Source organism: Aptenodytes forsteri, unplaced genomic scaffold (genome assembly GCF_000699145.1).
Source record: "Aptenodytes forsteri isolate BGI_AS27 unplaced genomic scaffold, ASM69914v1 Scaffold70, whole genome shotgun sequence".
In the NCBI taxonomy this organism is placed as follows: Eukaryota; Metazoa; Chordata; class Aves; order Sphenisciformes; family Spheniscidae; genus Aptenodytes; species Aptenodytes forsteri.
Window position 1 is genome coordinate 410,017 of NW_008795690.1, and position 12,570 is coordinate 422,586.

At 39.6% G+C, this 12,570-nt stretch overlaps 1 protein-coding gene across 1 annotated transcript in view; it reads right to left on the reverse strand.

The window, feature by feature from the left end:
- The window catches only part of PEPD (peptidase D), a 143,809-nt gene that overhangs the window by 34,555 nt on the left and 96,684 nt on the right, over positions 1-12,570 (reverse strand). The window contains exon 13 of the mRNA XM_009282865.1: positions 5,833-5,981. Within this exon, the coding sequence (XP_009281140.1) occupies positions 5,833-5,981 (149 nt within the window). The remainder of the gene's footprint in view (positions 1-5,832; positions 5,982-12,570) is intronic.

The window sequence follows — 12,570 nt, forward strand, 5'->3', positions numbered from 1 at the left end:
TTGTGCTACACAATATTTTTTTTTCCACCACAGTTCACTTTTTTTAAGCCTGGGCAATTACAGGGGTGGGGGAGAGCTACACTAAAAGCAGTATTTTTATGGTTACAGCATCAAGGACTCCAGAGTTAGGCAATATCAACTGATGCTGTCTATGCGAGCTTTGCTTGGACCCTTGGTGCTGACGTGTTACAGTCCAGTCCTTTAGTTACATGACCATCTACTCCTTTAGATGGGATTTCAATAGTAGCAAGGCCTTTTTGATGCTGCTGCCTTTTTCAGTTCTACAATAAAACTGTTAAAACCTTTTGGAGATTTTCAATGACGCTCACCAGAGGAATAGACCCAGTGCTACATTTTGTAATGTAGGCAGCTGGCTAAAAGACAGAAGACCTGATGCAAGCAAAACTGCAACATCCATTCATGCGTTACTACAGACAGGAGAATTCACATGGAGGAGAGCCTCAGAAGTACCTCAGCCCAGTGGAAAAGCTTCCATCAGACCAACCAAAGCTTCCTACCAACCACAAGATGCAAATCCACAGGAAGCCCCAAGTTCATTCAGTTCTAGGGCTACCTTATTTCCAGGAGACTCTAACTCCAAGGCAAGCACAGCTCCTGCTAGACCACTGAAGATATCTGTTCCTCACATAACTCCTCTTCCATCTGTTGCAAACGCTGAAAGTGTGCAGGAAAAGAAACAAGAGACTTCACAAAAAAGCAAGCATGGCAAACGCACCTGACTTGCCACTGGGAATTAGCAACCATTCTTGCCTCAGACTCAGACTCCCATCAGGATGCTAGGCAACTTGCTTCAAACACAATTTTTTATTTTTATTTATTCATTTTACATTTGTTCATTAGTCATTTTCTTTCATTTACATGTGTCTGGCTTGACAATCTGGAGTCCGATTTGCAGAAAGGCTGGGCACTCACAGCTGTAACAGAGGTCAAAACAGCTGGGGTTTGAGCAAGAGCAATGTTCAACTCCCTTGAAAAAAATCTCAAGTCTGATGAATTTCAATCTTGGAATCCCAAGTGAGTCAATAGCTTTTACACTAGCTTCTCCAGCCTGTCTGCCACTGCCTGCAGAAGGGGAACTGCTGCGCACTTCCACATCACTAAGATGAAGTGCAAGAGAACTTACTGCCTGCCAAGCACCTGCATACTGTTGTGATGAGCACTCTGAGAAAAACTGGTGAGGACGTTAACAATTCTGGATTCAGAGCAGGTTTTGAACAGTAGGCAATAAACAGCTCTGGGCCATGCATAGAACAAAAGGTTAAAACAAATTACTGAATAGCTGCTCATTAGCTCAGCTGTTTCTGTTATATGCATTGCATGAAGATAGCAGAGGGAGAAACAATGGATCTATCTACAAGAAGATTTTAATTCCAATCATCCTTGGAGAAGAAATCTCTTGGTTGTCCCCACTTACCGTGCTTTGGTTTACACAGTGGAGTTTTGAAGTGCACGAGCTGAATTCATTTCAGGTGAAAGTAAATGGGGAGATGTACTCCAGGAGTGCACCTAATGTGCCTCGACCAATTTTGTAAATCTAATGAGATTAAAAAACAATGCAGAAGTGAGACAAATTAGGACACTAACTTCTGGAATACTCTTAAGTTTGAGATACTTGGCTTTACAATTTCACTTTTTTTTAACAGTTCTTTTTATATAGAGTATCTATGTAAAGACAAATTGTTTCTCAAATCACTGTTCTGAGTAAGAAGTACATGATTCCTCAGCCACTGAAGTGAATGGAAGTGTCAATATTCTGCACATCCGCCCCTGTATTTTAGTTCTGTGGAAGAGTAAATGTAACCCAGATGGACTTGACGCATTAAGAATATCCCCTAAGTAGAAATGCAACATTCCTCTCTGACATTTTGGATCATGAGCCTGACTGTAGAAAAGAGACAATTATCCCACTGCCACACAAGCAAGCCTTTTTGACTCTTTGGCTTCAGCGGCAAGCATCGCTGTCTTCATACGAGATCCATGTTCAGTAGTTTCAAAATTGCTGCTTATGCAAGACTGAATATGTCTTTCTCCCCGTTTATTTTAAACAGATTTGGTTTGTGGCAGGAGTTGGGACGACTGCACTGAACTTGGGCTATAATCCCACAGAGAGCGTTTCTTAACTTTCAGAATATATTATTTGGCTCGCAGAAGGAATTCTGTTCTTTCAGTTGGAAGGTAGGGAGACCAATATATGTGATTTGAGCTGTTTGCATGTTTGGACCATGCACAGGATGTAGTCAGATGAATGCTTTTCTACAATAAAATACAATGTTTTGGAGTATTTTTAAAATTATGACAACTGTTTGTATGTAGAAGTATAAACAAAATGTATTAGGAGGTCTATTATCTCTCAGAAAGTAACTTCACTCGAGTGTCAATTAGGTTCATATGAGAGCCAAATTGAAAAAAAAAATGCAAATCTCTGAACTACACACATCTATATAAAATGTTTAAGGTTGCTAGCAAATGTGTGTCCTTCCATAAACACAGTTATGTAACCCAGTATTTGGTTAGTGACTCTCCCTAAAGTACTCGCTCCCTATCTTGCAATGAGAAACTCCGGGAATCATTAACCTGCTGAAGACAACAACTAGATGTCCCCTGTGACCCTTTGCCACAAGGCATAATTAAGGCCCCAATTCTGCAGCTGGAGAGAAATACCATTTTCTACAGTTGCTGACTCTGCTGCGTACACTCTTTCTGCACAGCCTGCCCCATGAATGGTTACTGCCATGTGAGCCAAGTCACTCGACTGTCTTTGATCTGAGGAACCCTGCGAAATGAAGACAAGCAGAAATAATAGCAAAATGAACAAGGGCTCCATAATTCAGAAAATCTGACTAAAACATGACGGGGCTGGGTTTGATATTTAGTGCCTCTAAACCTGCAAGCTTTTCTGCCTCCTTTTTCAGAGACCTAAAGTATTAACTTTCCGTCAGACAGGGAGAAGAGACACTTGAGAGCTGAATTCACATCATCCCTTCCTGCTCCCCTCTGTGACAGTACCTGGCTCCCCCAGGAGTGGATCCTGGTGCTTTAGTCAATGAGCTAACAAATTAGGCTTGCTCAACGAGACGAACAAGGCTGCAGCCTCTCCCACAGAAACAGCTTTCTCTGGGCATTCAGTTTGCATCCACGCCTTCAAGAGGCTCTGGGGTTTCTCAGCAGTCTGAGAAGTATGTGACACTAACCATGCTATGAAGGTCAGTGTTTCTATTTCTTCTTTTTCTACAGTGGAATATTAGTCTTCCAGGAAATCCAATGCCACCTTCAACTAGCAGTCCAACAGTACATGACATGGCAGCTTTTCTGTCTGTCTCAGTGTTCATTTAAAACAGCTAGCCAAAACATTTTAAAGGAATTTGGGGGAAGGTACAAAGCCGATACATTTCTTTAAAAGGATTTATGAAAGCCTTTTACAGAAATGTTTTATCTCCTATGTCCCCTTTAGTAAGAAAAGGGGTGTGATTGGAAACAAAATAACTATTTGAATAATATCTGATTTTTAAAATTATTTAAAATTTTAAAATTATGAGACATTTAAAAGACATTTATGGGGACATTTAAAAGAGGATTTCTCTAATCCAACTCATCATTTCAGTTTGAACTGTCTTTAGAACATCGTAAATTCATTTCAGACATCGTAAATACTTTTCTGCCAACTACCTATTTTAAGTGTTTCATACCAATTTCAGTAGTAGAGTCTTTGGCCTTTGGTATGTTTTGAGAGCTCATCAGAGGAAAAATCTAATAATATTGTCAGATTTTTTGCATCAGTGGACAGATGGGTTAAAAGCTGCAAAAGAACTAGGGTACAAGCCATATGGACCTAAAAAGCAGACTTTTCCATATGGTGAAAATCTTTGCATGTTGCAGGACTCTACGCAGATCTGTAATTCAACAGAGTGCGAAAGGTCCAGGTTGCATTTCACTACACAGAGGTACCAAATGAACCAAACCAATGAACCAGTCCACAGAACATATGTTTAACCTGCTTTCTGTAGCCAGAAAATTCATGATTACTAGTCTCATAAAGAGCATAAATGCATTTGCACCATTCTTCTAAGCAGGCAAGACAACTAAAGCACAGTGAAAACAGAAAGTTCAGTCCCATCTTCTGCCAGACGTTAAGAATGGTTTCTCTATGAATCTCAAACTCCCAAGGCTAGTAAAGGATCCTTACAACTAGTTTTCAGAAATACTAAACTTAATATGTCCTTATTTTCTGACACTGTAAATAAAGCATTAAGTAAACTGAGGAATTCTCTACAGCATCCTGAGAACAGCATCATATTAGCTCTCAAGTTCTGAAGATAGTCTGGAACTTATTAGCATGAAATACTGCCAAAAATGTTACATGAAATGTAACATTAAAGGCGGCACTGAAATGCAAAGCAAACTATGAAGAGGAACAGAAACAAGATTCTTCAGGGGAGAAACAGCAGATGATGAAGAATGCACATTGTTATTAAAATGGCAAAATATCTAGTCTCATTTTGCAGATAAGCTTCAAGTGTTATTACTCCCTTCCAAGCTGCTCAAATGAACAGTGCTGCTGCCAGCTTGTGTAACAGGAAAATTACGTATATTCTGACTGGCAATCCAGAAAGCTCATGCACTCAAGACCCAATGATTGAAAGCTAATATGGTAAATTTAAAGGATAAGTGTGCTTTGTACATTAAGTACATTTTTCTCAAATCTGTTCTATTAGTAATACTGAGAAATGCTCAAGTACCTTCACCAGTGAAATACTCAAAATCACAGCAGCAGTTAGCTCTAAAAGCATTTATTTGCTGCCCTGAAAGCAGAATTGGAGAAAAATAAGATTTTCATCAAGTCAGGCAGTTGTTTCAACTATGAAAACTAGTCTCATTGCAGATAAGCTTCAAGTATTATTACTCCCTTCCAAGCTGCTCAAATGAACAGTGCTGCTGCCAGCTTGTGTAACAGGAAAATTACGTATATTCTGACTGGCAATCCAGAAAGCTCATGCACTCAAGACCCAATGATTGAAAGCTAATATGGTAAATTTAAAGGATAAGTGTGCTTTGTACATTAAGTACATTTTTCTCAAATCTGTTCTATTAGTAATACTGAGAAATGCTCAAGTACCTTCACCAGTGAAATACTCAAAATCACAGCAGCAGTTAGCTCTAAAAGCATTTATTTGCTGCCCTGAAAGCAGAATTGGAGAAAAATAAGATTTTCATCAAGTCAGGCAGTTGTTTCAACTATGAAAATGTATACTTGATGAATTAGCTTGCCTGCAATTTAAAGGCATACAGTGAAGTACCCAATAGCCAGTGCTTTCTAAAACTTTTTAAGGCTAATTGAGTATCCTTCCCAAAAGATGCACACTCCATCATATTTTTCAACAGAAGATTTCTAATGAGCTTACACGTACAATACAGAAAATGCTTGAAACAAACCAAAGCATGACACGTGTTCACTCAAACTCTGACTTCAGTCTTTAGCATAAGCTTCCTGAAAAGATGGCTGCCACTGTAAACACACACCAGAGTAACAACTGTCACCACTAGATTAAAGGAATTAAAAAAAAAAAAGTGGAAGATTAAAATACCTTTTTAATCTTCTTAATAATTGTTTATGTGTTATTTCTTTAGAAGTGTTGTATGGAAAATGTTGTGTGTCCTACCTCTATCCTCCATTAGGAGTTGTTTAAACATGGAAATTAACTTTGTCATCTTGTTCCTTTCCAGCACTTTCTAAAATCCAAACATAATTGTCTTGACAGCCTGAATGCTGCCATCAAGCTCGTCAATTCCTACTGACATGTACTGATCTTTTACCTGGCTTGACTGCTTTCATTACAGCCCGCGATGACTTAAGCACTGCTTCATAGATAGCCCTCTGGTCAGGAGTGAACTTTCCATTTGCAGGGAAGGTGCAGGTGATGTCGGAGCTGTAGCAGTAATACTCTCCTCCCATATCGAATAGGCTAAAAAGGAAACAGAGAGGGAAAAAATGAAAATTTAATTCCAAAGAAATAGTAGAACAGAAGACATTTCTCTTGCTCTGCACTTGAAAGTCATCTGCATTTTGGTAGTTGGCCATATAATCACCACTTGAATGCTGTTCCTAAGTAAAATGAGACAACAGTCCCTTGGAATCTCCTAGCAGAAGGGTATCTGCATTACATATGGCTTAAATGGACACCCTTATGGGCTGCGCTGGTCCTGGATGGAAACACTGAGAGAACGCATGAAGGAAGATAAAAAGTACATGAGGAATCCACTTCAAGCTCTTCAGCTCCAGTTTCTAGGACCTCTTCTCAGAAAAAAGTCCTTTTTTTCTTTCCTGAGAAATGCTAGCACCACGTAAAGGGTCTAACCTCAAAACTTAACAGAGAAATGTAAGACAAACTTGCCTAATGGGGACTAAAGAAACAAGAATTATGGGAAGATCCAACCAGAAAAGAACATTTAGTACAGTTTTCTGCATCAGAGGTAGAAGAAAAAAAATATTAAGTCCTTTCTTTTATGGGGACAAAAAAACCTGGTTTACCTCTTGAGAAGCTTATTTATTCTATACATGAATCAATAATTCACCACTGATTGCGCAGCTGCCAGAAATCAATCTACAAGAATAGCAAGTGGGTCTCTACACGCTTGTGAGAACCAGGTTAGACATTTGCAATACTGTGCTTCTTGAGCCTACCTGATAAGGCACTGCACTGGTTTCAGCAGGCTCAAAAATCAGCAAATAACCAAATAACCATTTGGACCAAACAATACTTGAGCAAATAACCCCCCTCGTTCATTGATTACAAGAAGGCACATTTTACATATAAGACTTTGGTCTTGACACACAGTATTTGTGTGACCTCCTGATTTCTTAGGTAATGAGTCAGAATTGAAATCTGCTAATTTAAGTCTTCCTCCAACCACCTCAAACAACTGTACGAGACTCTTATCATCATAAGAAACACAATTTTCCTTCACTGTGTTTGAAAAACTTGGAGTTTTCTTCCTCTTGCTTCTGCTTCACAGCAGGATCAGTCAGACAACACAAGCAGAAGGAAGGACACTTTGGGCACCCTCTCTGCCACTGAGTCCTAATTACAGCTGTAATTAGGAAAACCGTGCAGCATAGCTCTGTCCCCAGCCAGCATACATGACTAGGTAAAGATAAGTATAAGCTACCACAAAAAGTGCTACAGCACTTAGCTGTAAATGTTCACCATTTCCAACATAACTGAAAGCAATGGACAGTAAGTAAACGAAGGCAATCATGATAAAGCTAAATAATATTTCAGCAGGGTTGGGACTCTTCTTGCTGCACTGCATACACAGACACATACTCATGAAGATTTAGTCCAAGAAAATTTAAAATTCCTACAAATTCCTCCGTGAACAAATCTTTGCACTGAGTGCAAGCCCTGATGAAGCCATCGCCAGCCTTCCCAAACTGCGCAAGGTTCACCTGCAGAGAGACTTGCAGGACTGGAACTTCAGGAACAAACTTGATGGTTTACAGATGCAGAACTGCACAAGGCTTAAAGCTACAGGAGCAAACTCCTTAGGAGAATGCTACAGAGAGAACTGCAAAGTTATGTATGTACACGCAGAGCTAATACAAACACTATATACATTCACTTAAATATGAAATATGGTTACGTTTAAACAGAAAGTTGCTAATTGAAAAAAGATACACAATCCACAGCAAATGTCAGACCCACAGGGTAAAACAAAACAAAAAAAACCCCAATTTGACACCAACATAGCAACTGTAAACCAGCCTAGCCAAACCTCAAAATCAGAAACCCCATCAACGCTGCCTCAGTTTTGATTTTATGGTTAGACTCACTTCTAAAAATAACTAATGATACACACAGAAAATCTAAGGATACAGAAAACCAGTTGCAGCAACTAAGAAACATGTAAGAAGCTGCTACGTTCTCTAATGTGCCAACAAGATACAGGTTTCAGATTAGTCATAAATCTTTCAACCTATCCCAGACTGAACCCTTTCAAAATCACAAATCAAGTTTCATGGTGCTTTGTAGGATTTGTAGCAGTTTTGTGGCATAACTTGTGCATTTACAAGTGTAAGTGTCCGTTCAGCATGGTGACAGTAAAGCTGTGACCAACAACTTCCAAACTCCCTGTCCATGTCTACTGAAAGTTGCTATGCTTTCTATGTTTTACCTGGAGAATAGTTATTCTGAACTTACCACAGGCAAAATTTTAGCCATGTCTTTAACCTTACAATTATCAGCGTTTTCTCAAACCCATTCATCACTCGGTGGTTGTTAAATAGTTTTTCAAGTTACTGGAGCACTGAGTAATGGGAAAAAAAAAAAATCACAAAGCTGATGGTACACCAAAACAAGGCTCACAAGCTAGGAAGCACCATTTGTTCAGGTTTCTTGGCTTTCAGACAAGAGGAGACATGAGGGAAGATGGTCTTTCAAATTCCACCTCAGAGCACAACACACCATCCAGCCTGTATGCTTCAGTGAAAAAGCATCCAAACCAAACTGTACGTTTGGGAGATATTTTGGCTCTTATTGGGAATTCTCTTCCATTTAGCTTCAGTTGGGAACATATCCATTAGTTAAAATGTTGCCCAAGACAGGGAAATAGCCCAAATATTGTAGTTATCCTGAGGAAATATTGGGAGCCTGAGAAGATCCCAGTTTCATATCTTTGCTTGCCAGGCAAAATAAGTGGTGAAGCACATTTAAGTTGAATAAAATGCATGTGAGCTACTATATTCTCCTGTTGACTAACTGGAAAAAGTTTCTAAAAGCAGGTTCCTTAAATCCTGGTTCCTTAGAAAAAATACATTTATTTTACCCTGAAAAAAGATGGTAACTGCTAGTAAACTGCTAGTAAAAGAGATACTATTAAAATATTTTAGTATGTTCTCAATTGCATGTACAAAATTACCTGCCTGATAATGCAGTCTTTACAAGGGTCATGTACAGAAACAACTACTTAATATTATTTGGACTGTTATCAAATGTAGCAGCAATCTAAACAAATTAAATGCACAAATGAAAACAGGCCTTACAGGCATCTTGACCTATGGCTTACCTTTTAAGAACTGTTTAATGTAGAGTAACATATGCAATAATACAATAAAGTATCTCCGAACTCTATTAATTTATCTAAAAGGGAAATATAAGTGCTACATGTCTAGCAGACTGTATATGTTGTCTATTACAAAACTTAATTGTGAATTCAGTTTTCTGTTGAATGAAGAAAAATTTCATTCCAGAACAACCCTTTCCCCACTCCTTTTTCAGGAAGGATGCAGTTGTTAATTGCTGATTTCAACAAATGCAGAGATGATGTGTCTGAGGTTGTCAGGTTTCCGAGGCATCTTGAACGGGAAGGCGGCCAGAGAAGGAGTGTCGCTAATCAGAGAGAGGCGCGCAGTTGTATGTCAAAGTGCTCACTGATTTAGCTTGCAGCTGATGAAGTCTTCTATTGCACAGCTCAATCTCTTTCAAAACCTTCCCAGAGAGAAGCTAATCTTGCTTTGCATCACTTCGTTGGGAGCAAAAGCAACGAAAACCTACCTGGCTTCATTTCAGGGTGAAAAGTGCATGGTGTATAAAGCAGATTTAACAGTCAGAAGACCTGAGCGCTCTCTAAAAATTCCATGTTACTGTTTCAATTTTCTAGAATTAATAAGAAGCTATACCACAAGTAAAAGATGCATAGCAAAAATATTCCAAACTGCTTCTTGGAAGCATGGGCATAGCTCTCCTAAGGGAGGCTTCAGTTCTGTGTATATATATAATCTTTCCTCCCAAACCTATTGCAAAATACTGTAAACATTATTAACTAAAATTGAACAATGCAAAGTATGAGAAAAATCAGATAACCTGTCAGTTGCTCTACTGACAGAATGACTTGCTTATGTATCATTAATACGTTAGCCAACAGTGTCAAAAAAAAAGTTGCCTTCTGCATCTGTTTTAGAAGTCACCTTCAAAAACGACTAAGAGCATTTCATTCCTTTCACAGGGAAAAGTTCTAACACCACAACTTAAAATCATTTTGTACATAAAACAGTATCAAGTTGAAAAGCAGCAGAAACACGTCACATGCCACAACCTTGCAGAAAGGATCAGCCCCTCCTTACAGGAGCTTCTCAGCCCTTCCCCGGCAGGTCCCTAGTGCCACTGGCAGCGGCCCTTCCGCGTCCGACCAAACTGGGGTTCTGCTCCCCGTGAAGGAACCCAGGACGGGAGTTTGGAGAAAATATTTGAAGTCCCGTTGATTTTAAAGTGAATACAGGCTTGTAAGTCAGTACTGTATATGTTGCTACACAACACGATGCGCAAAAGCTCTTTTCCTCTCCCATCCCTCTGAAACAATATGGATGAGCAAGACATGGCCGTGTTACTTTCACAGAATATTGGCACCACAAAATGCAAATTTATAATTACATTTTTGGCTTTCAAGCCCAGAAAAATAATACTTACTTTGATATTGATTTTAGCTTTCTTAACCTCTGACTGTGAAGCATCACAAAGCACTTTGTGTAACACTTTAGATTTAAAAACTGTGGACTATAAACGGCCATGGTTCTTTTCTTCATAAAGTCACTGTATGCCTTTTTTTTAAAAAATAAAGCATCGTCTTCCCCTAAGCATGTGTTTTACTTTATAGGCTTGCTGACACTTTTATTGCCAAATAATTTGAAACTGCCAGGCAATGAAGCAAATTATGGCCAATATCACAATGGGATGCAATACTTTATTTGGGATATCTGAGCCATGTGTATGAATCGTTATGATCCAACCACCAACCCAACCCAAAGACAAGCTCTCGCAGGCATCTCTCAGGAAGCCTACAGCTACTCCCACGAGCTAACGTGTAAAGCTGTCACCTTCCTGCTCTACAGATCTGCTTGGTGTGTACACTCAGAACTGGATCTCCTCACGACAGTTATAAAAACAAATTATTCTTCTGCAGTTGTTAACGCCACAGAGCGATGACTGCGGTGAAACCCAGCTGGATTTTGTCCTGGTGCAACGCACCCTGGCACGGGGTTGTACTGAGTGTCACCCGCCTGCAACGCACGTCCTGCCCAGCTTCTGTTCTCAGGACAAAACCTTCCCTTCTCCTGAGTGGGTTTGCAAGACTAGCAATTAGAAAACTGATATCACCATATCTTACCATGCCCTCCTCGTACCTCAGGTTAAAGGTAAACAGGTATGAATACTGATGTACTTTACTCAGCAACGTTTACTGAGGTTTTAGGGTTTTGAGCCATTATTAACCAACATACTTATGAGCAGCCACACAGATGAACTGGTGCCAGCCCAGTCCTAGGACTACAGGAATAAAGGTACACACAAACTTTTCCTCCTGTTACTGCAGTAAGAGCAAGTCATCCCCAGCTGGAGATTTTATTCTGTGTGATCTCACCGTACTCTGCTCCAAGTTCACAGAGCGCGCTCTGTGCTTTAGACTTCATGCAGCAATTAAAACTTGAAGTATTCATGCACTAACAAAATCCGACCATTTGTTTGGTTAAACACTTCTAAGGCAATTTCAAGCTTAAGGGAAGTAGGTATCAGCATTTCTGCGAGATACATCTTTGGAAATGTACCAAGTGATTTGGAAATAGGGTGGTTTAATAGCAGACCTCAAGAATGAATTATAGTAAATGATAACTCTCCATTTTCTTACTTCTGATAAGTGACACGCTTTTGCATCCACTTGTATCCTGACTAGCCAAGAGTTATCAATTTATAAAGCAACACTGAGTAAGATAACATCGCAAACCCCAACAGAGAACTGGAACAGTATACGGTGGAGTCCTACCATGCTCAGGAAGGTTTTTTGGAAGAGGTGCCCTGCTGTGACCAGCTTCCATCTGACATGGTACAGAGAGAGCTTGTACTGGCTCTGTCCTGAAGCCAGGCTTGGCTTGCTGATTTAAGGCCAGCTTTTTGTTGCCAGCACCCCTGGAGTCTAGAGTAACCTTAGAAAAATGCTAGAGAATATTTTTTGCATAGGAAATGGGGTTCTGGGTATTCACAAGAAAACATCAGGCTTTTTGTTTAAGACTCGTGTTCAAAAGAACATCCTGTAGCCCACACAGGTAATACAATTACAGAGATACAAAACAGCGACACGACTGTTCTTCATCTAGCTGTGATTCACATAACTAGGTAGCCCTATATTTTTTGTGTTTGTCCTCAACTGTGTCTTTTCATCTCATCTACCTTCTCCATGACTTTCCCATCTTTGCTCCTCTTGTAGCACTGTCTCACTAAAGGCTTTCCCAGACTATTACAGATTATGGGAGGCTCATCTCAACCTTCTCTCACAGAAGATGACAAGATATGCCACTAAGTTTGGTCAGATAGGAACAGCGTGGGAAAAAAAATACATCTGTCTACATTAAATTTTGAAGGAGAGAGGACTGCATACCTGTACCTCTACAATGCCAACTACAGAGTCCTTCAGTGGCTATAGCAGGAATATACAGAAGTTTGGGCTGGCTGTATTAAAAAAAAAAGAAAAAAAGAAACAAACAAACAAAAGAAACAAAAAAAAAAG